The 25,092-nt window shown below is 44.5% G+C and overlaps 2 protein-coding genes and 1 long non-coding RNA gene across 3 annotated transcripts in view; 2 read left to right on the top strand and 1 right to left on the bottom strand.

Annotated features, from left to right (window-relative positions):
* Positions 1–1,577, top strand: part of cox10 (cytochrome c oxidase assembly factor heme A:farnesyltransferase COX10) — a 36,166-nt gene extending 34,589 nt beyond the window's left edge. The window contains exon 7 of the mRNA XM_071462955.1: positions 418–1,577. Coding sequence (XP_071319056.1) covers positions 418–851 — 434 coding nt within the window. The 3' untranslated portion in view covers positions 852–1,577. The remainder of the gene's footprint in view (positions 1–417) is intronic.
* Positions 1,186–5,166, bottom strand: LOC139608853 (uncharacterized). The gene is made up of 2 exons (XR_011685102.1): positions 3,545–5,166; positions 1,186–3,385 (listed from the first exon to the last, which is right to left on the bottom strand). It is a non-coding gene; the product is annotated as an uncharacterized lncRNA (long non-coding RNA).
* Positions 5,153–24,535, top strand: hs3st3b1b (heparan sulfate (glucosamine) 3-O-sulfotransferase 3B1b). The gene is made up of 2 exons (XM_071462956.1): positions 5,153–6,028; positions 21,368–24,535. The coding sequence occupies exons 1-2, from the start codon at positions 5,448–5,450 to the stop codon at positions 21,984–21,986; spliced, it is 1,200 nt and encodes a 399-aa protein (XP_071319057.1). The 5' UTR covers positions 5,153–5,447; the 3' UTR covers positions 21,987–24,535.
* The last annotated feature ends 557 nt before the right edge of the window (positions 24,536–25,092 follow it).

The following is a 25,092-nucleotide window of genomic DNA, read 5'->3' as shown; positions in this document are numbered from 1 at the left end:
TGTGTTGTATAGACCTGAGCGACAATTGTCTATGAGCTGTTCATTACTTCCACTTTTACATGATGTAAATCCTGAGTCTCTCACCTGTTTGAATGTGAATGTGTCTTAGTGAATTAGTTTGTGAGCTGAGATGTTCTGTTTTGTTCTGTTCCTTTTATTTATTTTTTTTATGATGTTTGTTGCTTCGATCAAATCACAATGCCATTTGAAAATCAATCAACATAAATAAAAAACAAATAAAAAAACCCACCTATAACCAAAAACCACACATCTTTCAGCACTCGGGCTGAAAATTAGCAGCTGAGTATGAATGGAAGAAGTAGCACATTAGTCTGACGCGCTCAGACTCTGCACTCTGCATCATTAATCCTCCCCCTCCTCATTCTTTTTTATCTCTCCCTCCGTCTCACCCCCCAGGTGCTTTGTTGCTGGGTGGTTTCCTGTACAGCTGGCAGTTCCCCCACTTCAACGCCCTCAGCTGGAACTTGAGGGAAGACTACTCCCGCGGCGGCTACCGCATGATGTCCGTCACCCACCCTGGCATGTGCAGGCGGGTGGCCCTGCGCCACAGCTTGGGTCTGATCGGCCTGGCGACCCTCGCGCCCCTGCTGGACGTCACCACCTGGACCTTCCCCGTCATCTCCCTCCCCATCAACCTGTACATCAGCTACCTGGCCTTCCGCTTCTATCGCAAGGCGGACCGCGGCAGCGCCCGCAAGTTGTTCTTCTGCAGCCTCTGGCATCTGCCCATGCTGCTGCTGCTGGCGCTCACTTGCAAGAAGCCTCGCAAAGACCAGGAGGAGGCAGCTCTGCCTCCAGCTCCTTCTTTACCCCTCACACTGCAGAGCTAACTAGTTTCACCGACGCCTCTAAGACCTCTGAGACGCTCGCTCAGTGTTTCCCCTGAACACCCATGGTGCTCGGTGGGGGCTGGGGGGATGGACACATTATTTTACCTGTGTGTTTAACTTCAGTCAGTGGTTCTCACTGCAGATCAGGAAATGAGCTGGGAATGATTTGGATCAAAACAGCTGATTTACAGAAAACACACTGAATTGTTACATCAGGTTGTAATCATTTCACTGTGTGTGTACTGTATATATTCTGTATTTATTTACACAGGGGCCCTCCAGTTCCTCTCCATGTTGTACACGACTAATGTTAAATGATCTTGTACAGTGTAAATTGCTCCTGTGGCTCCTTACGGCAGCACTGTCTGCAGATTACCCAATGCATTGTATAAATGCAAACTAGGAGATGGACATGAAGCCATCGTGTAATCAAAAGATATATATTTAATTTTCAGTAAGAGAAAATATGACAATAGGACAAATACAAACTTATTCTGAAGCAGCTGATGTCTGGTGGTTGTTTGACTTTTACTTGATCCCTGCTACTTGACAGTTAATAAAACGCGTTGTATTTTGCGACTGAGCAAATGCACTGATGGGTCTTCACTCATTTACATAATGTGTTATTTCAAAACGGTTTGCCTGAACCACAACAAAGGGAATAGTTAAGCCCTGTAAGAAACACAAGGGTAAATGTTCTCCAACAATAAACACGTCGTGATTGTATTTCTGTCTTTTGTGTCATCATTTACTCGCTCACCGTTTCCACTTTAATATCAGTTTAGAAGCTGTAAATGGTGCATGAACGGCTGTGTACCTGAAGTCAAAGCCCCAACTCTCATCAAACACACACAAGCCGCCGCCTCGCCTCGTTAGGTGGTGGTGCTGACTCAGAGTACACGTAATATTTGGATTTAAGTTTCAGTTATAGCCTCAGTGGATATGTTCAATTTAAGCACAAATCACCATCCCTCCAATAAGCTCTATTTAGCAGGCCACCTCTGCACCTGTCAGTCGACATGTGCTCCCCTTCCGCCCTTTACCCCTAGTTTTGGTATTTGGTTACGTTTCCATCACTGCACTTGGAGAAACAAGCGGGCCCCCCTTCCCCTCGCTGCCATCCTCCTCCCCTCCATAAAAGAGGGGCTGTGGGATTTAGCCAAGGCCGGGAGACCTGAAAGGGCTCGGCATCCTCGTAAAGCGTCTGACCGGATACGGAGTTTCATATCAGAGGGCGAAAGGGGGAGTGATGGAGCCAGCTGTTACAGTTGGGAGAAAAGTGGGGAAAAAACACACACACCCAGTCTCAACCTGTGTGGAGATTGAATGTCGTCGTCGACCTCCACGGCTGCCAAGGTTTACAACATCCGCTCCTACAGAGGAGCCGTGGTGCCTCTGGTGCTGTCTTGTCTTTTTGGCGTCTATTTGAGAATCTGAATTATATTGAATATACAAACGCAGCATTGGGGCTCGAACTGAGCTTTCAACTGTTGCTTGATTTACTAAACCAGTGGTTCTCAAATGTTTTCACATCCTAAACTAACACAAATTTGACCATTGACCCCCATCTGATAAGATTTTAGCTTTTAGATGTTCTATTACAGAAAATGTAAGAAGTCCACATCCAACATAGTCACACATTCTGTCATTTACTTATGGACAGAATTATAGTGAAAATAAATGATTCCCCTTTTTGCTGGGGACCCGTAGGAACTCCCTTATGGACCCCCGGAGGTCCCCAAACCCCTCTTTGAGAACCACTGTACTAAACCACAAACTAAAGAGGCAACAAGGGAGGTAGAACTAAATTCATCCAGTCTCACATTTAGACATAAGAGTTGTTCCCTAACTCATACAACTTTATTGAAACACTGGTATTTTTAAAGCCCACCTCCTCCTCTCAAAAATATGTTTTACTTTTTATAACTTAACTCGGACATTTGAGCTTCACTGTGCAGAGTGATGCATGTGCAGAGTTATTCAATTATTCGACATTTAGTGCTTCAGATTTATCACATTAACTCTCATGCAGGATGGAGAAAAACTTCAGAAAGGCTTTATGTTGTTATTTCATAATCCAACAATATTTCTTCTCCCTCTTTCGCTCTTCTCCTGCGCATGAAAACAGGGAGCTTTCTCTCTCTCCCACTGCTGATATCGCTCATTAAATCATTCATGCTGTTTGCCCATTCACTGTGAGCCTGAGCTTTCATGCCAGAGTCAACAAAGTGAAGAGCGAAATATGCATCTGTAAACAGCAGAGAGTCCCCAAACAGCAATCTGCAGTCCGGCCCGGTGCTGCAGCTTTAATATCCACTCTGACTCTCACATCAGAGCGGGAAACACCGAGCAACAGATCGTATTCCAGGACTCTTCAAACCGGCCATGAAACCTCCAGGATGACGGATGACCTCTGGCCTCTCCTCAAAGGTTGGCTGTTGCGCATAGAGTCTGCAGCGCTGCAGTAATCCTGAAACTATACAGCCGCCACAGGGAAACTGCCCCTGCAGGAATATTACCCTGCAAAAAAGACTCTGGTGCCATGGAAAAAAAAATTAAGAACGATAAACTCGCTGTTAAAGCTGAAGAACACAAGCAACAGGTCCTTCTACTATACTCTGATTTTTTTTTAATTTGTTTTTCTCATGTGGAAAATTACATTTTTTAAACAACTCTCTTCTTAAAACACTCACCAGCTCTCGGCCTCGGCTGCGGTCACATCACGATGACTCAGGCCTCCCTGCAGCCGAGAAGTCTGCGTGTCCATCCACAGTGAAAACACGTCCGAGTGGCTGTGTCACATGTTTGATCTCTTCTGTTCGTTCATTTCCAAACACTAAAAAACTCTGACGGCGGCTGAAGCTCCCGAGGTTGAAATTACGGATCCGCTTTGACTCAAAATCCTCGCTGCGACTGTCCCTCTTCCTCCTTCGTCTCTCTGAGTTGGAGTGAAGTGCGCATCCTCACTCCCGGCAGCTCCCGAGACTCTTTAGATTCCCTCAGATAATTAAGATAAAGTTTAATTACCGGCAGTGGGCGTGGGGAAGGTGAACCCTTGAGAGGGTTTGACTATATTTGAGCTCCATGATCATGCAGACTGCCTTTGCTGTCATATTTTTCAAAGTAAAATGCCCTCATTGTTTTTGAGATGAGGAAAAAAAAACTAAATACAGTGAATTAATAAATAATAATTAATTGGCTTTTTCTGCGAATTTGCCGCAAGACCTCAGAGGCATTTATGTGACAATAAAAACAGCGAAGCCAGGATAGAGTATGAGGCAGCTTCCGATTAGTCGATTATTTATATTAATATGATTAATACGAAATGAATTGGAAATGAATTGAACCTGTTGAATAAGTAATTTCAACTTTGCGCCAGTTTACACTTTTATTTTATTGTTTTAGTAACTTTTAGATTCATGTAAAAGTCAATAAAGTTCCTGTAGTTTGTCAGGACACATTCAATGAAAACAGTTAATGCAAAAATGTTAAAGGAAAACAAACACATTGTACATTTCTCTGTGCATTACAAAAATTATTATTATTATTATTATTATTATTATTACGCTCGTCGTTATTATTATGGTTGTCATTATTAATAACTCGATCTTTTATTGTTTTTCCAGCTATAATTGTAATAGTTTTAATAGTTACCACGTGCACAAATATTGTATAAGTAATTACATAATGAAAACAATGTAGATTTGTGATTAACGAGCTGTCTGGCTTTGTTTTTCCCTGTTTAACGTTAAGATGAATTAAAGCGAAAGCAGCGACCTGTCCTCCCCACGTAAAATCAGACTTTACATCACACCACACTCATCTTGCTGATGTGCGCAGGTTATTTTTCCCCTGACGTCTTTTCTGATCTTCAGAGTTGCTCAGTTTAAATGGATTTGAAAGTTGTTGTTTGTTTTTTTTTTTGTTTGTTTTTTGTTTTTTTGATTGAGTCATGAAAAGTCGGTGGAGATGAGCTGAAATGCGTGAAGCGCGTCAGGATGAATCGAGGCTGCAGGAAAATCTGAACTCGTCTAGATTCACTTGAGTAAAGAGTCTGCGCCGGGAGAACCTGGACTTAATTGAAGTTCATGCCCAATAAAAAAGTTTTCCAAACTCTCACCAGAGTCCCGCGTACACGCTTCATCTCCCACGGCTGGAGGTCCGCCCACTCCTCCCTCTGATTGGTCCGCTTCTGTGGACCATGGGCTGCATGTTTCTGTCCTCCGCGGCTCTATTGGCTGCCGCGGCTGCCGCTCCGCCGCCGCGCTCTCTATAAGCTCCGCAGCTCCGGCGGCCGCTGTAACGGAGCTGGGATGAGCCTGGAGCGGCAGCGCGGTGCGTCCGTCGCAGCTCAACTCTTTTCCATTTCCTCGCCATAACTATGACTGAAAACTCCTCAATGCCTTTCCATTCCCGGATGTATCATTTTCTTCGATTAAATTTAGATTAGTGTTTTTTTGTTTTTGTTTGTTAAGCTTTGATTTATTCTGACTCTTAGGTGAGCATGTGCGTGATTTTGCGAGGATTGCCGAGGTGCCACCGGGAGTGAGTGAGGCAATATGCGCCGCTGGGATATGATTTTCAACCGAGAGGCTTATGGAATATAGCCCGGTGTGTCACAGCCTGTATGCCCTCTGGTCTAGCCCCGTGAAGAAGAAACTAATACTGCTCAGCATCATGTTTTTAATCTGGGTATACATGCTGTACTCCTGCGTGGGCTACTGCTCCACTATGCCAAGTTTGGTGGTGGACAGTTACCGGGGCAAGGAGACTGGCTCGGCGGTGGGCAAGAGGACAGAGAGCAGCAGGACGGACCTGGTGTCCAGGCTGCTGGCCAAGCCGCAGCCGTGGGAGGATATAGAGAGCGACTACGAGGAGCCGTCCATCAGGACCGCCGCGTCCAGAGACCTGCTCAACGACGAGCTGGACACGGACAGAGCCGAGGAGTGGGACGAGATGCGGGGCGAGCAGCAGAGAGCCCCGGAGCCCAGCGCCATGTCCAGCTTCTCCAACGGCTCCGGGAGCAAGAAGCTGCCGCAGGCGATCATCATCGGGGTGAAGAAAGGAGGGACCCGGGCTCTGCTGGAGTTCCTCCGGGTTCATCCGGACATCAGGGCCGTGGGAGCGGAGCCGCACTTCTTCGACCGCAACTACGAGAACGGACTGGAGTGGTACAGGTAAGACCGGCTCTCCGCGCCGTGCGTGTGGATGATGGTTGAATATGTCCAGAAAAACAGAATGTGACTTGGGACATTTTTGGATGATGTTCTTCCTGCAGTAAACATGGGAGGTGGAGGCAGAGACGCGGATCCTGGTCAGTATCAGGACGTGTTTCCATTTATTTTACTGCTTTTACAGAGGATTTCGCAGGTTTCTTTATTCGTCCCCTCAGGCACATTAACACCGACAACAAGCTCCTGACTGGTTTACAAAGACACTCACATGGAAAAGTAAAAAATTATATTTCTTTTTTCATTATAGTCATTAAGCAGCAAGTTCGGGCTTTATTCTGTGAACCCGCTGGGGACGGGCTGTGACCTCTGCTGTGCTTTACGTCCACTTACGCCTCCCGCTGTTGGCCCGCACAGGCCCTGCCTGCTTAATTAAATGTGGTAATTTTTTATCTTTAATAGCAGATTGATTTGATCATGTGGAAGATGTAATTTTTTGTAGTATTGACTTGTGTGACACTGAGGCTGCTGGCGTGTTTCTGCGACGCGCAGTGATCTCTATTGGACACAGAGCAACACTGCAGCTTCACGGTGGCGATGAGTCCTCAGGCTTTCCTGTCAAGCTACATTAAAATTCAGCCGTTTTACTGTTTTATTACAAATCTATATGTTTTTATAAATGACATTTCATTTATCAGGAGCAAGTTTTTGCTTTAGAGTCGTGAACCTCCTGCTGCGTTTTGGTCTGATAAAACCTGACGCTGCAGACACTTTTCTACTTAACCACAATGCATTGTGATAAAAGGCTTAATGTGGATGGCACAGTTTGCACAAATCTGAGTGATCCCACAGCGATCAGATCCAAATGTTAGACATTTTCTAAACGATTTCACGAATTAAAAAAATAGAGAATATTATAGTGAGTTTGTTTGTCGAATATTTAACCTACTAGCGTTTACAGAGCTGAAAGGTTTTGGGCGTTTGCACCATTCTTATGTGAATGGGCGCTGCAGGCCGAGCAGCCTGCGCTGCAGAGGAGAGGGGGATCTGCAAGACAAAGTCCGGATCCTCCTCAGAACAAAACCGTTTAACATCCTCAGTGGTCGACAAACCAACATTATCCTTGTCATTTACAGCACAAAGTGTTCATCTAACGAGCTGGGGGCTTAATGAGCGCAGGTCACAACACTCACAGTCTGGTAGAAAATAAAACCAAAACTTGACGAAATTACATTTTGAAAATCTCCCGCCTTCTTTTTTTTTTTAGTTAGTTTTTGGTGATAATTGTATCTGAATAATATGAAGGCTTGATCGGGATGGGTATTGTTTCTTTACTGTTCTGCACTAATAACCAGAGATAGATAGATAGATCAATTTATTGATTGGCTGCTGGAATCCCACTTGAAATTTTCCTTCATATCAAACTTTAAAATTCCAGGTCATGTGCTTGTCGTTTGGTTAATGTGTAGGTTTCACAAAGTTTTATCTAAAGTTTTAAAAAAAAATAATAAAAAAAAAGGGAAAATTTATTTGTCAAGTTCATTGAAAAATGCTTCAGGAATTAAAGGATTTTGGCTCATGCTCTTATTCTGCATGTTCAGTATGCCAGAGGGGGAAGAGGGCCCCAGCAATGTTTAACATGGAGAAGCCAAGTGTTGGCAGCATTGAAAATAAAGACACCGTTCCTTGATTTGTGCAAAGTTTTGTGTGCCTGCTTTGACAGAAACACAGATTTACTGCAGGCCTTCAGCTTTGAGTTTGTAGAAAAGCTGTTATTTAACCCGACTTCCACCAGCAGTGTTTCCAACTCTCCTGGACTGGTCGGGGAATTGTGGAAAAGTGCTGTCTGCTAGTTTTTAGGCCGTGAAATGTAATACTTTTTCAGCCATGTGAAGAAGTCATGACTCAAGGTTTTCTGTGGAGATAGAACCGAGGCGTATAGAGAGTACTGTCTGACGCTGAAATCCACTTTAGTCATATTTTCTTTTCCTGTTGCTGCCAAAAAAAATGACCTCACAACTACAGAAAGACATAGAACAATGGAGTTTAACTTTTCATACACTGAAAACAACATTTTAGATATTTGTCTCATATGCGTCTATGCAAAAAACCATTAGTATGTTTGCCTCTTATCGAAGAGTTTTTAACGGTGAAATCTGTCCTGCCGCACTTTTGCAGTAAGAAATGAATGTCTGTGTGAAACAGCTGGTGTAAGCGGTCCCTGCAGTGTAAGAAAAGAAAAAAAAAGTTTTAGTGCTTCTTTTTCTCAAGTGAGGATGGACAGAGAAAGGAAACCATACTTCATTCATCGCTGATCCTCCAGAGTTTCCCATCAGGAGCAGATACGTTGGGAGGCGACACTGGAATGTTCTAGATAGGCGAAAAAAAAAATATTGCATGGCATTGAAATTTATTCCGTGGGAATAAGATCGGATCGCAGTGAGGGTCGTCTGCGGAGGCAGTTATAGACAGTTCTGTGTGCGAGTTGAGCAACTCACCTCTCCTTGTTTGTTCGTTTGCACAATCTCTCTGCCATCCAGTATGGTAACTAGCTTGCACCATCTTCGCCTCTCCCAGCGGACACACATTTAGAGCTGGAATTCCACCAAGTACATGCAGCCATAGAGGGAGCAGAAAATACACAAAAAGAGAGAGAGTGAGGGAGAGAGGATTGAAAATGAATGGAGGTGGTGATAACGAGTCTTATTGTGGATTTTTGATGCACTTTGACAGTTTTCAATTGTGCCAAAGACAAACACATGATTCATGCTTTTGACCAAGGGGTCCTTGTATCAGGAGGTACACATTTTCACTGTGAGGTCATGCATAAACCGGCCCCAAGGAACACACACACACACACACACACACACACACACATATATAGAAAGAGAGAGTCACAGCTCAACAGGCCAGTGTGACTGAATGTAAACAGGAACATTCAGTTCATTATTTCTCAGTTTCTATTTGCACCTGTTTGCTGGGGTGGTGAGAGCGCGACTGGTGTTATCTGACTGTGATAAGTAAAAAAAAAAAAAAAAGAGGTGCTTATCTTTAGCACATACGTTAATAGCAAATACAGTGAGTTAATTCCAAAAAGAAGATAAGTAACCAGTGCATATGCAGCTCAGGGTCATGTGAAGCAACAACTTATCCTGTTGTATATTTATTTTTTATTTACTACCATGTAACTTGTGGCAATAAAAGTTATGTAGCGAGACACAAAGTGCTTTTTAAAGAGAAACAGGAAATAAAAGACAGAGAGGACGATGTGTTAAAAGAAGGAGGAAGAGTAGAAACCACCAAAGAGAAAGTTATAAAATCACAAAAAAGCCCAAGAAAACAAGTATAAAATGTGCACTAATTTAACAACACAATTGCCTTTGGCTTTAGCCGTTTATAAGCTTGTCTTAGTGTATATTAACTCTTTATTTACAGTATGTTTGAAATGATCACATCACTTTGGAACGAGCTGCAGGGAGTTCAAAGTTTCACTCTTCCCACAACCCTCCAGTTCTTCTTGAGCGAGAGGCGTTTTATTTACTCCTAACTCTTGTTGACTGCAGCCCTCAGCTCGTCCTGTCAGTCTGTGGTGCACGCCGCTCTCTTCATATTCCATTTAGCCCTATTGGCTATGAAGGGGCTTTGATATATAATTACTGTGCTGTGGTTTTGCTGTCGTGTCGCGGGCTCTGGTCTTAGCTTGCTGTCGGGGCCCCGGCACTGTTGACGCTGTTGGCTCCTCCCTCGGAGCGGCTGTGGAGTCAAGAGAGAGCATAGTAATAGAGTTTATGGTTTGAGTGTTATGTTCTATTATATCTAAGTTATAGTTGTGCTATTGTGGAGTTATCAGAGATTGTCGATCTCTTTAATTAAGACCGAATGTTTGTTTCTAGCTGTGAAGTTTTGTGTCTTGTCTGTGAGTCTGTTTGGAGATGAACAGACTCACAAAGCAGCTTCAGTAAAAGCTACTTATAGCACCACACAACAAAAGGACAAGTGGGGGCATTGTTGAGAAGGGGTCTCCCAAAAAAAAACAAAAACAAAAAAAAACATGTTCAACTATCAGACCTGAGATGCCTGCAGAAGTCTGTGTCGTTTGAAAGCCGTTATCTAAAGGCTAGATGCCCCCTCCTCTGCCCCACCCCACTGGTTGTTCTTGAGTTGGAGTCTGAACTGCAGCTCCCAGCCACACCAGGGACAGTTCTGGATGGGTGCACATCCTTTTATCTGCTCGCCACAGGGGTGCTCCTATTTCCAACGTAGGTGACCCGTCGGCTCTCTGCTGCCGCTGACCTCGCCCTCCTTCCTCCCTCTCAATGGCACAAGGGGCCACCTGGTTCTACAGGGCGCCAGTGAAAGGCATCAGACCGACAAGACGTCTGGTGCTGATGTTTGCACACACAGGGATGTTGTGTAGAAAAGTGTTACTTGTATCCGCTGTGTGGTTGTGACAGGCTCAGCTGTGAAGTCACAAATAATTTTCATCTCCCGTCGCAAAAGAATGACACACTCAGACGGCGTGCACAAACGTCGCCGTGGTTTGGCCCCTCTGGGACAGCTAGTATTGATTGGTCAGGCCTTATTGGAGGTAATGTGGAGAGATGGGTTAAGGGCCTGTGGCTGGGGTCAAACCCACGCCTGCTTGCTGACAGGGTCTGTGTGTTGACCATCTGCAGAGCTGCAGAGAGCTGCTGGAAGCTACGAGCCCCACTGGGGATTTTATAGCTGGAAACAATAGTGTGACAGGAGAGTTTTTCAGGCCTGATTTATGTAAATGATTTTTGTTTTGAAACTCCTGCGTTTGACAGAATCAAAGCGATGAAACTATACGTGGCTCTAACTCAGTTAAAGTCCTGGAGAGGACGATGTTGACTTCAGATGATTAGATACTTTGGCGCTCCGATTGTTTCCTGATTCCTGGAACTCCACGGCTCCTCGGAGACTGAGCGCCCGGCCAGCCAACCGTACAGCTGACAGCAGGTTCACATCCTCTGCTTAAATCCTCAGCTGTAGCGGCCAACATAAAAACAAGCAGTTTGAAACTGTGCCTCTGTGTTGGCTAAACTTCCTCTCCCCCTCCCAGTTCCTCCCCTCAAACATCATCCTCAAAATCCCTCCCTTATGAACCGCTTTCTCTCCATTCTCCAGCTGTGCACTCGCGCTCGCTGGTGTGTAAGAATAGTGTCACATGTCACGCTTGGTTCGTCCAATCCTGGGCGGGGCTCGCTGCAGGCCTCGCTGACCACGAGTGGCCCTCTCCCAGAGAAGCCTTTGGTCAGCGTGGAGGGGACGGAGGCCCTCTCTCTCCCTGCTGCCTAAGCTGCCATGGCCCATCTGAGAATAGAGAGTAACCGGGGGGTGGAGGAACAGTGAAAAGGCGGCTTTCATCCCCAAATTACGACCGGTTAATTGTGAAAGGGGAGACCTGTGAATAGGGGAGTGGCTGTGCTGTGCTGCCTATACCCCCCCCACACCCCCTCTTACTCCTCCTGATGGTGTCCAGTGAACACTACCCACAACAGTGAGGACAATATGGCTGCCACAGACAGGAACCTCCTGCTGGAGCTGAGGATAAAAGCCACAGAGCTTGACAGGAACTCGCTGTCAAACAGTCACACACTCCTGAATTCACACAAACAGAAAAACACGGGCACGCGCATTCATTTCAGAAAGCGTGGACTGATTGTTGGTGCCCATTCACTCCGGCAGAAGACTCATATGACTGCTGCTGCAGCTCGTCTTTTACGCTCTCCTCCTCCCTGAGGACGAAGTCGACACAGCTCGAGATCAACAACAATGAAATACTTATGGAGGAGTCTAACGACGTGGCTCTGGAGGAGGATGGAGAGAGCTGCGTACAAACAATCCCTCTGTGCGACGTGTGAATTAGGCCCCCCTTTTTTTTTTTTTTTAACAAGGTGATAATTTGGATGTTGTTACACATGTCAGAACAAAACCAGACATCCTCCCTCCAGAGTTAATGGTCATTCATCGCTGCTAAATAAACACTCCACAGCACATTAAAGAGGTTCCCCCGGAGGCTGGGAGAAAACAAACGCTGAAATTATGGTTTTGCTAATCATTCGCTGTTGCTCAGGTTAAAGCTGCTCTCCAAAGAAAGGAGGGAGTGGAGAAAGTAAGATGACAGTAAACCTGTAAAGCTTCCCAGGTATTAAGTCCCAGAGGCAGCCATTAGGGTGCTGGAGAGTGTGCCTGCCTCTGGGATAGAGGAGGACACACACACACACACACACACTCACACTGAGGTCTCCTGAGGTTTCCATTAGCCTGGCAGTAAAAGAGCAGAGCTCATTAGAAGCCCTGCGTTGTCCCTGTGCACTGTGGCTGCTCGACACTCGTCACTCTCTCCATTTAGATGTGCTCACTCATAAGAAGCTGTAAGAACACTTCCACTTCAGGACAACCTGTACAAACTCAATTCAATTCCAATTATTTTCCACCGAGTGTAGTTTTTCTCTCCCTTGTTTAACTGATTGGAGTCTGCAGGCAGCTCTGGAAACTGCACCCTGGATCTGTGGAGGCAGGAAAACTACAATCAAACTGCTACAACAGCATAATATCAAACACCCCGGTAGCAGATTTTAGTGAGTGTTGTGGGTCCAGGAAGATGTGAGGTTTTGTCTCTATCTTCTTTCAAACTACTGTGGAATATGGAAAAAGCTACGGTTTTTAGCCGTGCGTATGATTAGATCCACCTCTGAATGAATTAAAAATCTCAAGATTTTCTAGTTTTTAAAGAAGAGGTTTTAGAGGATTGTGGAGTTTTTGTGGAGTCATGCACTCTGGATATGGGCTGACAAGAAAAAAAAAAAAGTAGAGTGGATATCTTGTGAAAAAGGAAAAACTGTTGAAAAGATTTATGAAAACAAACATCCCTTGAAGTCTTCTGGCGGACGCCTGACATGTAGCATACTCTGGCATTTCTCAAATATCTTTTTTTTTATAGATATATATACATTTTTTGGGCCTGCTCTGCATTTTCTGTCCACTCTCTTCACAGAATAGCCTTGTCTTCCTGGCACAGAGTTGGAGCAGATCTTGTTTCACTTCTAACCAAGAGGCCTACTGATGGAGATACAGTGAAGGGGTGAAAACATTTGTCATCGCGCTCCACCACTAGCCTCCTTGAATTAACAAAAAAAAACCCCGAATCCCCCAAACTTCAAGCTCCGATGTCGACTTTTGGCAGAGCTCTGCAGCAGAAATGGTTAAAACTGCGCCTGTTGTTCTTAACAGCAATTATCTTGTCTTCAGGGAGCTCAGAGATATTATAGGAGACAACATCCAGGCTCTGCTCCAAAGAAAACTGAAGCACTGCCTGCGGACCGCTGCTGCCACTCTCTCTGCTCTGAATGGCGCAGGTTAATTGTCACGACTGGTGTTATCGTTACTCAATTTAGCTAATTACACGTTAGCTGGCGAGGCGGGCTGTCTTCAGGAATTTGTAAACCATTAACCTGCAACAACAGCTGCAGTGTGAGCGACGGTGGAGCTCAATAATAATAGCCCAAACACACAGGAAGATGGTTTTTCTGCTCACTGAGTGACACACAGCAGAGAGGAAATCCCCTCTGTCTCCTCACACACACTTTGTAGTTCACCTGTCTTCAAAAAGGTGTGCAGGCAGTTACGGATGACAGCAGATTCAAACAGGATGCAAAGTAGCTGGCTTGCTCCCTCTCTCTCTCTCTGTCTGTGTATGTGTCTCTGTGTGTGTGTGTGTGTGTGTGTGTGTGTGTGTGTGCGTCTGGGGAGTGGGGGTGGTGGCATGTATGTTCTTCTCGAGTCTGTTTCATCTTTTATTCATCTTTGCTGTAGCTAGATCAAGGAGTCATGCGCCTCTTGGTGCATGTCAAATGTCAGGAAATCAAGTCAGAATTGCTGATTCTGCCTGCGCACGCACACAACAACACTCAGAAATGCTCACACACACACACACACACACACACACACACACACACACACACATATACAGTCTTCACCTGTAGCCCTTCATTGTTGTTTGGTCTGTTGTGTTTTTTTGTTTTTTTTCCCTATCCTTTCACAGTTCATCGGTTTATTTGGTCCGAGCTGTCAGCCTCTCACACCCTGACTCTGACGGAGAGCTGGAATGTGTTTCTCTAGCTCTGGGCTAACACCTTCTGCAAACACCCAGAGCAAACACACTGATTAGTGAGGATTACTAACGCTAAACAAATTCTGGGTAATATCGCCAAGTGGTGTGGATGGTGTGTGTGTGTGTGTGTGTGTGTGTGTGTGTGTGTGTGTGTGTTTTGCTGGCGGTGTGAGTGAGTAGCCCTGATCACTGTGGCGGTGTCCGGTGACTCATCTTGTATCGTGTGTCAAACAAAGCGGTGAGATGTTGTGTTAAATGTTACCAAAAACGATGGGATCTTTCATCTCTTTTAAGCCAGAAAAATGAAGCTTCTTTTTTTTTTTGAAAGCTTGAAGAGAGGGAGGGGGGGAAGACACTTCTCCAGACATGCTGTTGCACATTCATGAGAGGAAGGGAGGAGGTATTTCGGCTTTCTACCCTCCACCATCCCTTTCACCAACTCCTCTGTCTTATTTATACCACATGGTGGGCTCGCTCGCTTCACTGCAGGGTTATTAACACTCGGTAATTCCAGGCAGTCGTCTACAGCCACAGGCCGATGTGGGTTCCAGGCCCTATGGCTCCACACAATCCTGTTGCTGTTTTCCAAAGGTGCCAAACAGCAACAAATATACTTGAAACCAGATTGTCGCAGTAGGAACAAAGACAGTTGCTTGTTGAATTGAATAATTTGTGCTCGTCATGCCTCTGCGATGCTGCCCATCACAAGGCGACCACAATGAGAGAAGAGTCGAAGCCTCAGTTAAGTATTTTCAGGACATAACAGAGGGGGGGCTGTGGCTGGGAGTAATGTGTTGCTGGGGTGTCTGACATGTAGTCCATGACATTATATGTGGTGGTTAGTTCTCTATTTATTTATTCTGCTTTACTAGTGTCTGATGTTGCTTCCAAAACCCAGGCTGGGTATGAGCCCGAAACCAATCTGGACGGTCTTTTGACCGCAAGGCCTGACCCCCCCCCCTCCCTATTTCAGTCTCTTCCTCCCTCTTAGACTCACATTCTCTCTGCCACTCACTCTCCCTCTCCTACACACTCTATCACACACACTACACGGCTGTGAGAGACGCACCCCTCTGGCGAGGCACGACTCCCCGGTTCCAGTGAAAAATGATGAATGGACGGGCTGCGTCGGTTCGGGTTAACTGTTTTGTTTACATGGAGGGTCAGTAGATTCCCAGGCTGCTCTGACACAGTGCAACGTCTTGATGGAGTTAAGGGTCTGGGAGCTGCATTTATCAAGCAGACCAGAGTTCGGGTGTCAAAGTGTCACTGAGCAAGACACAAAGGCTCCGACCAGTCCAACCAATCCACCCAGTATATGTTGCTTAAACTGGAGCTGCTTCTTCATGCTCTGACCTGATACCATGTGTGAAGTTTTCCTAACACTCCCCTCTTTCCCTCTTGATAAAGACCAAACCAAAGCCTGTATGTGTGTTTTTGTTTTCCCAGTTGTGCAGAGAAATTGTGTTTCCAGTCTTGAACTCTTGAACAGCAGTGCCTGATCACATCTCTGTGTCAGCAGTTGCTAAAGTCCATAAGCTGTGAGCAGTTTCACCAGAGTGAAGAAAGTTTGTGTTGCACTGATGGCCTTTCTCTTTCATTCCTATCATGTGAATCATCTTGCAAACCCCAGATGTATCTCTGTCTTAACACCATCGCTCAAGGACACCTTCTGAATCTTATCCTTGTAAATATTATATTATAATCAAACCTCTATATTTGGATTTATTCATCTCTTTAGAGAAAGAGGATCTGCAGCAATTAGGTCCCTCCTAATCTCTAGTTGTATGTGGTATCAGTAGGGGTGTAGATTATCAGATATGTATCAGAAATCCAATACAAGTGTCACAGATATGGCTACACTGATCAACAGCCACCCATCTGAACCAAATTCCCCCTCCCTGGCCTGCATTATTTACAAGGACATGCGCTCATACAGCACTGTTGAAAATACTAAATTTAGATGGATGACACTGACCTGGGACAGTGGTAAACAATACCCAGACTGCAAAACATCATCCTCAGTGGAGGCTGGTCAGAAAGTGAACCAGACAGAGAGAGAGAGAGATTAAGTTCATACTGACAACAGCATTCCTAGTAATCTAGTGGAGGAATTCAGCTCTGCTTATTCCAGCTGCATGATATGCACCATCCCATGCAGGGCCCTGGCATCCAGCTTCTGAGTGTGTGATACTAGGACAGCCTGCATTATTAATCCTTTTAGCAGACAGATGATTCAGAGGGGCTTCCACTCAGCCACCTTCCTGAGTTTCCAATGACACCATTATTCAGTGAAGCCTGTTAATTTGAAACCTCAGGCACGGGAGGTGCACTGACAGTTGACTCTGATTAAGCTGATGAGGCTGCAGCATCACTTAGGGCTCATCATGGGGCAAGTTTTGAGTGTTAGGTTACATTAAGCACAGGGTGTGAAAGGTACACACACCTGCAGATATGGAGCAAGCATAAAGGTCTGCATGCTTTATGGCACCCGGACGCAGACATATCAGCACAAAACTAGAGAGATATAAGATACAGATGGGAAGAAAACCCTTCAGCATACACTCCTGCAAGATCTCAGTTTTAAGGAGGGATCTCTGGCTCCTCTCAGCCAGGAAGTGAACTGTCAAAAAGCTCTAAGTGGCCACATACTAACACCTGGACTCTGCTCCAAGTGCTTGAAAGAGAGACCAGATGAAGCTTCTGTGTAGCTGCAGCCGGAGCTCTCCTCCTCTCTCTGCATCGGAGTGGCCCAGCTGACTGCGCCATAAACCATCTTCTTTATTCTTTTTAATTTACAGCCAAAGCCATGCTCTGTGGTTAAATATAATGTCAGCCTCCAGGCACAGTGGAGTATATTTCAAAATGCCTGGCTTCTGTATGTGCTTAAATGCTACTTTGAAAATATTCAGTGAGCCAGAAGAGGCGTGCATGCCTGCCTCCCCTTAGTAGTAGCCATAATGTGTGTGTGTGTGTGTATGTTTGTATTTGTACTGTATGTGTGTTACATAAATATGTTGCTCAGTGCAGTTCCAGCTTCTCCTACTGTGAGCTGAGAGCTTTGAAAGGGAACGCTGCTTTTATTTACCAGTGACTCATCCCTGACTTTATGGAATGAGCCATCCACATCACGCATGCATCATATACCATCATTTTCATAGGTTTTCTAAAAGCAGCAGGAAAGAGACTATTAAAGTATTACATCTCGTGCATTGTTGTATTTAATATCAAATGCATGCATTTTGTTTGATACATACATTTTTTGACTATGAGCGAACAAGTAGCGCAAGATCCTTATCATCCAATACGGAATAAAGATGTTTCTTTGTACTTCCTGAAAATCCTTCAACGTCCAACGGTTCATTTGAAGGGCTCGGGTAAGAGGCCCTCAGAAAAGAAAGGGAGCCTTTCTTCGCTCATTTGCTCCTTCTCCTTATTTCCACTTGTGAAGTGTCACTTTGCTATCGGACCTCAAGGCCTGATTGCCAGGGGTCAGAGGAACTTTGGGGTATCAATGGGAAAGAGAACAGAGTGAAGAGGTGGAGGGGAGACTGTGGAGTGTTTTAATGCAAATAAAACTTTTAGGATTTCAGGAAGAAAAAGTGAGTTGTTGATTACGAATGTCTGCGGGATTTCCCAGAAGAGTCGATTTGTTTGATTTTCTCCCCTAAGGTTTATTCAGACAGGTTAATTCATCCTCTGCTTAGAGCTACTTAGAGCGCTGTTTAGTGTCTGTTGTTGTTTCAGGAGGTGTTACCTCCCACGGGGGAGATAACACTCACTCCAGCCATAGAAACCAGACATGTGTAGCTTTACATGCCCATAAGGGTAAAGTCGCACCCTCCCTTCGACGGTGGATAGGTACAAAATGCCCTCTGATTTGTCTATATTCAAATAAACAAACCCTAATTTGAGATTCAAATGCTTTCAACATCCAGACATGTGAGACAATTGCAAACCTTTTGTATCAAAGAGAAAATCGACAGACACACGCCAAATAGCTTTTTCCCCTTTTGTCTATGAGCAAACCAGTCATTTTGTCAGGGATGCTGCGACATGGACAGCTCGGTGGCAGCCCGTTATCATCGAATCAAACGTGACAGGAGGGAGGCAGAGGCATCAGACAGAAATAACCCTTTTCCTGCCTGCCATTTATCTCCAGCAGGATGAGGGCTCTTTAAAACACAAGGCCAAAAGGCCACTCCGCCGGCCCCTGTTTGATGCCTTCATGTGACAAGGGCTTCTGCTTTGTGTCTTATCGCTGTTTTTGGCATGTCTTTCAACTTGGAAATATTCTCAATGGACAAAGGTGCAGGGAGTCATGGAGGGGAAAAAAAACAGTGGACAGATACATATTGTGAAAGATGGAGAAGGCAGGAAGTAGTTTTACATCATTATGTTTGAGGTCATGTTAGTTATTTACAGTTTTCAGTGTTACTGCGTCCCACAATAGAGGTCTGTGGAGTCCTCGGTGGCGAAGGGGGACAGGGTGATGTTTACAGGGCAATTTGGGCACACGTTCTACTTAAGAGCTCTCCAAAAGGCTTCTCTCACTTGAGGCTGAGAGGGACGGAGGAGTGCTTCACTCAGCCCTCGATAAGCACCCCCCGCTCCCACCCTCCTCTCTGCCCCCTGTCCCCGCCTTTCTGCCCTGACCACTGCCCTGCTCACCCCTCCGCTCGGGGACAATGGCTCACTTTCAAAGAGAGGCAGGAAAAAAGAGGAGCCCGGTGTCATAGAATTGCCTGTTTGCTGACGGAATCTTTAAAAGCAGCACCTCATAAATCAAAAAAGAGCATAATAGGCATTGTTTCTCCAAGAACTACTTGTCCAACTAAAACTCCCCTCCTCTCCTCCCTTTTCTCTCTTCCTGCCTTTTTTTTTTCTTTAGCCCAAAGAGTGGGCAAAGTCAGAGGTGGAGATTTTTTATTGGGGGTCGAGCCTCTTCTTGTGGATTTGGCGCCTTTTTTTTTAAGGGTTTCATCACCACTTTCTTTCTTTCTCCCTCGCTGTCCAACCATCCCCTAGTTTTATGCTCCTACGACCCCCAGCACATGATTTTTTTTCTTAAAAAAAAAGAATTCCCTGAGCTTGGATCAGCATAATCTATCACTATGCACATTGTAACTCAGGCCTCCTCCCTATCTCCATGCTCCATTGTCATGTTGAAATCGGATTAGATGGGAAGCCATTTGCCTCTCCTGTGTTGGCTCTGGACTCTTTGTGTATGTTAGCACAAGGAATGACAAAAAGCTCGCAGGCAGTATTGCCACTGTGAATCGAGAAAATGACAAATAGCGAGCAGTTTAAGTCGAGCGTGTTTGGTTTATATTCCTTGAAGACATTCAAGAGCTGCTGTATAAACAGTTTTAAATTATGGCAGAGAATTTTGAATGTGCGTGTGCACATAATGTGCTGTTTGCATTTATATCTCCAGAAATGGTTCGCTGGCGGAAAGATCTGTCATGCTCTTGCATAAAACCACAAGCTGTATCTGTTTTGATTTCAAAAGGCTATTAATGAGGTTTTGGAAACAGCCTTTCTCTCCCTCCATCTATTCCATTCAAGCCACTGATGTGTCAGCAATCAAGAAGATATTATCATAATTAGATCACTGGCACTGCATTAGGATTACACAAATCTGCCAACACCATTTCCATAAGGCATTTTATTGGTTACCTGATGTTGGGCATTTTCTCTTTCCCCTCACCATTCCCGTCTCTCTTGCACACAAATATGTGCATTGATGGAGGGCTGATGTTACATGAATTAGCCATGAGCTAGATGGACGTGAACTAGATTCCAGCTTTTAGAGTATATTTCTGAAGCCCAGGGGAAGAATGGAGCATTACAGACTTCTGAGTGTACAGAATGTGTCCAACATTGTAGTTTCCACGTCTTTTACCTTTCTCTGCGTGTGATTACTCTTTGTAGGATTACAGTATTTGAATGGGATCCACTACAATGGAACTGTCTACACAATGGTGTATCAGTGCTCTAGCCTTAACAACAAAGGCGAGGTTCAGGGTACAACAGTGTGTCTTATCTGTGAGAGTGCATTCACCCTGATAGACCTCTGCCTCCCGGTTATCTTCCTTTCCTTTGTTTGTTCCACCTTTTATTGCTTTAAACTGCTAATGTGCTGTTTTTGGTTGTCAGAGTCTTCCTTGAGTTTTTCCGTCTTGAGTTGTTAGTAATCGTCTTTTTCATGATCCAAACCAAATGTACATCACTAGTTTTCTTCCTGGTCCTGGTGCAGGGGCGAAAGAGGGAAAGGTGATCTGCGTCCCAATGTCAGTCAAACTGCTCTTATCGCCTCCACCATAATCTAGACTCTGCGGTTGGCCACCAATTCTGAAACCTAATACTGAGAGAGCAGAGCGCATTTGCCTTTCCTTCAAAAATGGTTTGTTCTCAAGTTCTTCTTGATTATATGTCTGCTTGTAACATATCTGTGTTAGGTCCATCAGCCAGCCCTTCACCCAAAACCAAACCCACTCTTGTCAAAAAACAGATTCCCTTTCTGAAATAAGCCTCATCATCTTTCAGCGTTGTAACTTGGATAGGGGGGTGGGGCACTGTGGCACAGCTACGCCTGAGTCAGCAAGGCAGACTGCGTGTGGTTTTGTTTTTTGTTTTTTTTTGCTCCAATGGTATAAAGAGGAGGGCGGGTTTTGATTAAGTCTGACCACTTTGGATCATTACATCCAGCAGTGAGATTTGAGAAAAGATGAGCTCAGGGATCAGGCATCAGATTCACACATAAAATGAAATCACAAAAAAACGCATTGTGGGGGTGAATCAAAAATGATTTATAATGAAAATTGCAAAATAGAAGAGGATGTTTTTAGGAGCCTGAGCTGGCGTGGGAAAACCCAGCTCCTAATCCCTAATATGGTAAAATTCAAGGTTGGTCATGTTTGGAAATTCCTGTAAATGCTTCCCTGTGTCTGATTATGCAGTAAATAAAGGTTTTCTGTTTTCTGTCAGAGGTGAGATATCTTATGAGTGAGTGAGCTTGTTAATGTTGGAGGGCTGCCTGCACTAATAGGTTTTCAAGCCCTATAATAAGGCTAAACACAGTCAGTGAGTCAATGATTACAGAACACAGTACACTCCATCAACTTGATTGCATTATGTAAGACCTTGCTCCACCTTAACCTTCTCCTAACCTCCTTTTTGTGTCCTCATTTATTTTTGTTCTGCAGGGAGCTGATGCCGAAAACCCTGGAGGGCCAGATCACCATGGAGAAAACGCCCAGCTACTTTGTGACCAGAGAGGCTCCGGCCCGGATCTCCGCCATGTCCCGGGACACCAAGCTGATCGTGGTAGTGAGGGACCCCGTCACCAGGGCTATCTCAGACTACACACAGACTCTGTCTAAGAAGCCTGACATTCCCTCCTTCGAGAACCTCACCTTCAAAAACAGGACTACGGGGCTGATCGACACCTCGTGGAGCGCCATCCAGATCGGCATCTACGCCAAGCACCTGGACAACTGGCTGCAGTACTTCCCCATGGACCAGATCCTGTTTGTGAGCGGAGAGCGTCTCATCAGCGACCCGGCCGGAGAGCTGGGCCGCGTGCAGGACTTCCTGGGGCTCAAGAGGATCATCACAGACAAACACTTTTACTTCAACCAGACCAAGGGTTTCCCGTGCCTCAAGAAGGCAGAGGGCAGCAGCAAGCCCCACTGCCTGGGCAAAACCAAAGGGAGGACCCATCCGAACATTGACCCCGAGGTGGTGCAGAGGCTACGGGACTTCTACAGGCCCTTCAACATGAAGTTCTACCAGATGACAGGACATAACTTTGGTTGGGATTGATGTGAAAATTATGAGACAATTTTTTTTTGTTTTGTTAATTTGTTGAGAAGTTTTTTTTTTTCCTCTGTAATTCAATGGCAAGATGTGGAGATATTGCTATATATATGTAAAATGTACAGAAATCTATTTTATAATAATTTATTTTTATTTCTAAGCAATTAATTCACTAAGCTGCCTAACCATATTTGTACATAACATCTGGCCCACATGTTGGTTTTTTTTTTTAACATTCCTCATTTTAATTTTGAATTCTCTCGCTCCTTCCTCGTGGTCCTGTAAACTCAGTGGATTTATCGGTGCTTTATAATGCGATAATCAGCGATAACTGAAGGCGAACCTGGAACATGTAGAAGCACCATATTACGGGTACAGAGTGCTCACAGAGAAGTGGAGAACACCTATCCATGTGCATCCTCATTTATACATCACAACTTTACCTTCATTCTTTTCAAACCCTGTCATTCTGAGTGTGATTCTTCTATAAGGTGTTTCACTAAAAAACAGACCTTCCACTTTTTTTTTTTTTTTTTTTTTAAACCATGCAATTTTCCTACACTGGCATCGGCCTAAGCTGCAGATCTCATGTCCCTTTCCACTCAATAACAGGTAAATCAATAGCCCTAATTGATCCTCATTGTGTCACTCACGCTTAAAGTATACAGCTGCCCTTTCATTCTCAGTGCTCCTGCTGCCTGCTCTAATGAATGACCCATCCATCAAATGTTAAATCCTATTCCGGACCACATAGGGGCCCATGTTAACATTATGCTAATTGGGTAAAGGTAACTGGGAGATCGATCGAGCCTCCGCTTTCTAACTCCCCATTAGAAGCAGTGCTGGCTCAGAGCCAGGCTCTTGCCCCATCCACTCAGTTCAAAGGTCACACAAAGTCTCAATCAAATTTTCCTTGAGCGGCATTTGATTTGTTGTGGAGAGCAGAGCTGGAGCACGGTGGGTCAGGGCGGGGGTATGTGCCTTGTTTCCACGGTGAGATGGGAAATCTTTAGCGTGAGGTAGCAGAGGCATATCTGTTGGAAATCGAGCATAAAGATAGAAGAGATGACAGACAAACAACAAACTTGGCTTCACCTCACTGAAATAGCGCCTTCCTTCAAACAGAAGTCCACCAGGCCCTGTCTTAGATCCCAGACTAGAGAGATCAAAGGAGAAAGAAAAGGTTTTTGTGAAGCACTCTCAGCACAGCAAGAATTGCCTCAGGCAGGGTTTCATTGTCTAACCTCTGTAGTGTCATCAGAAAACCTCATGTGCCATCGTCCATGGCCTATATACTTTATGCCTTATTCATCCTCGTCATCCTCACGTGTCACGTCTCTCCACAACAGATCTCAACTCTCAACTTGTTGCCAAAAAAAAAAAAAAAAACCTTTGGGTTGATATCATGTTTCACTACCCGCCCTCCATCATGCCCATTGCTTCTTTGTTTTTGTCTTTCTGCTTGAATCCTTGATATGCAAGAGGGAGAAAATGCGCAGTTTTCATTCTTTGATGTGCTGCGGCATCTCATTGCAGCGGGTGGCCACGCTATTTTAAAGGGCACAGGGAGACGGCCACACTACGATACGTTACTCTGTGCTACGCTATTGCTATGCATGCTCGATGTGGTGGCCATTATGAAAATGCAGGGATAATGGGAAAGGATTATTAGCGTCCAGAGGAGGGCTTCATGACTGAATGTACACAACCTATCCTCACATGGAAAAGTCCCTCAAATCAGTTTCAAAGGTCAGATTGTCACTCAGCTTTAGTTGAAGTTAAACTTGATTGTCCTTCTTTCCTTTCTGAAGTTAAGGAAATGTTGTGCCTCTTTAACTCTCCTATTCAGCACAGTTAGCCTGCTTCTGTCATTAAAACAGATCATGACCTTAATTCAGTTATCTCTTATTTTCCAGTTGAAACCAGCTGCCTGGTTTAGCCTCAAACCGATGGTAGCAGGGGAGATGGAGGCTTCGTACACTGTACTTTTTTTTTTTATTTTTTAGTGCTATCCATTCACTTGATTCTCCTCGTGAGGGGTTTAAGCCTTCATCTCCCCTTCTCTCATTAGTGCAATGTTTGATTAGAAAAAAAAAAAGCATTTATGGTGACATGTCTTAGCAAGCTGACATCTTCCCTGTAACTGATGGAGTACTGCATTTGAATTTTGGTCAAGTTCATGTAATTGAGGGAATATCTAAAAATTAAAAAAAATAAAATAAATAAAAAATAAATAAAATATAGTGGCACTCATGGGTTTACTCCATGCGGCTGCATTGGTTACGGTTGAGTTTTATTCAACCTGTTTTGAGATCTAAAATGTTAGAATGTTTGTCTTACCCACATATAATATGTATTTAGAGTAGCAGATCTGTATGTACAAAAATAAAAAAAGACATGTAAATCAAGTATTTTGTGGTATGTACATCAAAGGAATTAATTTTACACAATGCAAAAGCAAAATGGAACAGATGTTTCTAGATGATTAAATACTGAACATTCATAATATTTCTTTGTATGAAGAAATGAATAAAAAAGTATATATTTTACCAAAACCCTTTGTGTCTGACTTTTATTGCTTAGTGATGTTGTGGAGTTTTATTACTTAAATGGCAAATTACACACTCAAATGTGAGCATTTCTCCATAAAAGCCACCTTTAAATGGGATCAATTTATCATAAAAGCTATTTTAAAAAAAAAGGCATTCAAAGCTTTTAAATTGTTTCTCAGTTCTGGCACAGTGAGATTCTGTGTCCACAGTATCTTCTTTTCACTGAGCTGAATCTAACTTTTCAAGTGAGAATGTTCATTTTTTAAATCCATTTCTTCACCCAAACAACACAAGCACACACAGAACTGAACACATTCAAATTCGGTGCATAATTACATTTAGACCAAAAAAAAAAAAAAAAAAAACAGAAACAAACAGTTCATTCAGGGCAGTAGGACAGGCCGCAGGGAGGACCGGGACATTTCCCGGTGGCCTCAGGGTGGACTTGGCTTGGTGAGCATTCAACTTAACCAGCGATAAGAAGCTGGAAAAAGCTGTGAGCTGTGGATGAGCTGCTGGGCTGCAGTGTGTCCACACTTCTACTGCTGCAGTGCTGCAGC

The sequence above is a fragment of the Trachinotus anak genome, unplaced genomic scaffold (genome assembly GCF_046630095.1).
Source record: "Trachinotus anak isolate AG129_WGS33_773 ecotype Australia unplaced genomic scaffold, CSIRO_AGI_Tana_v1 ptg000025l, whole genome shotgun sequence".
Classification (NCBI taxonomy): Eukaryota; Metazoa; Chordata; class Actinopteri; order Carangiformes; family Carangidae; genus Trachinotus; species Trachinotus anak.
Note: the sequence above shows the minus strand (reverse complement) of the source record. Positions and strands in the feature narration are given on the sequence as shown.

Coding starts and splice junctions, on each gene's coding strand:
- hs3st3b1b (XM_071462956.1), top strand. CDS start 5,448: ATGGAATATAGCCCGGTGTGTCACAGCCTGTATGCCCTCTGGTCTAGC. Junction 6,029..21,367: donor AACGGACTGGAGTGGTACAG/GTAAGACCGGCT, acceptor TTTGTTCTGCAG/GGAGCTGATGCCGAAAACCC.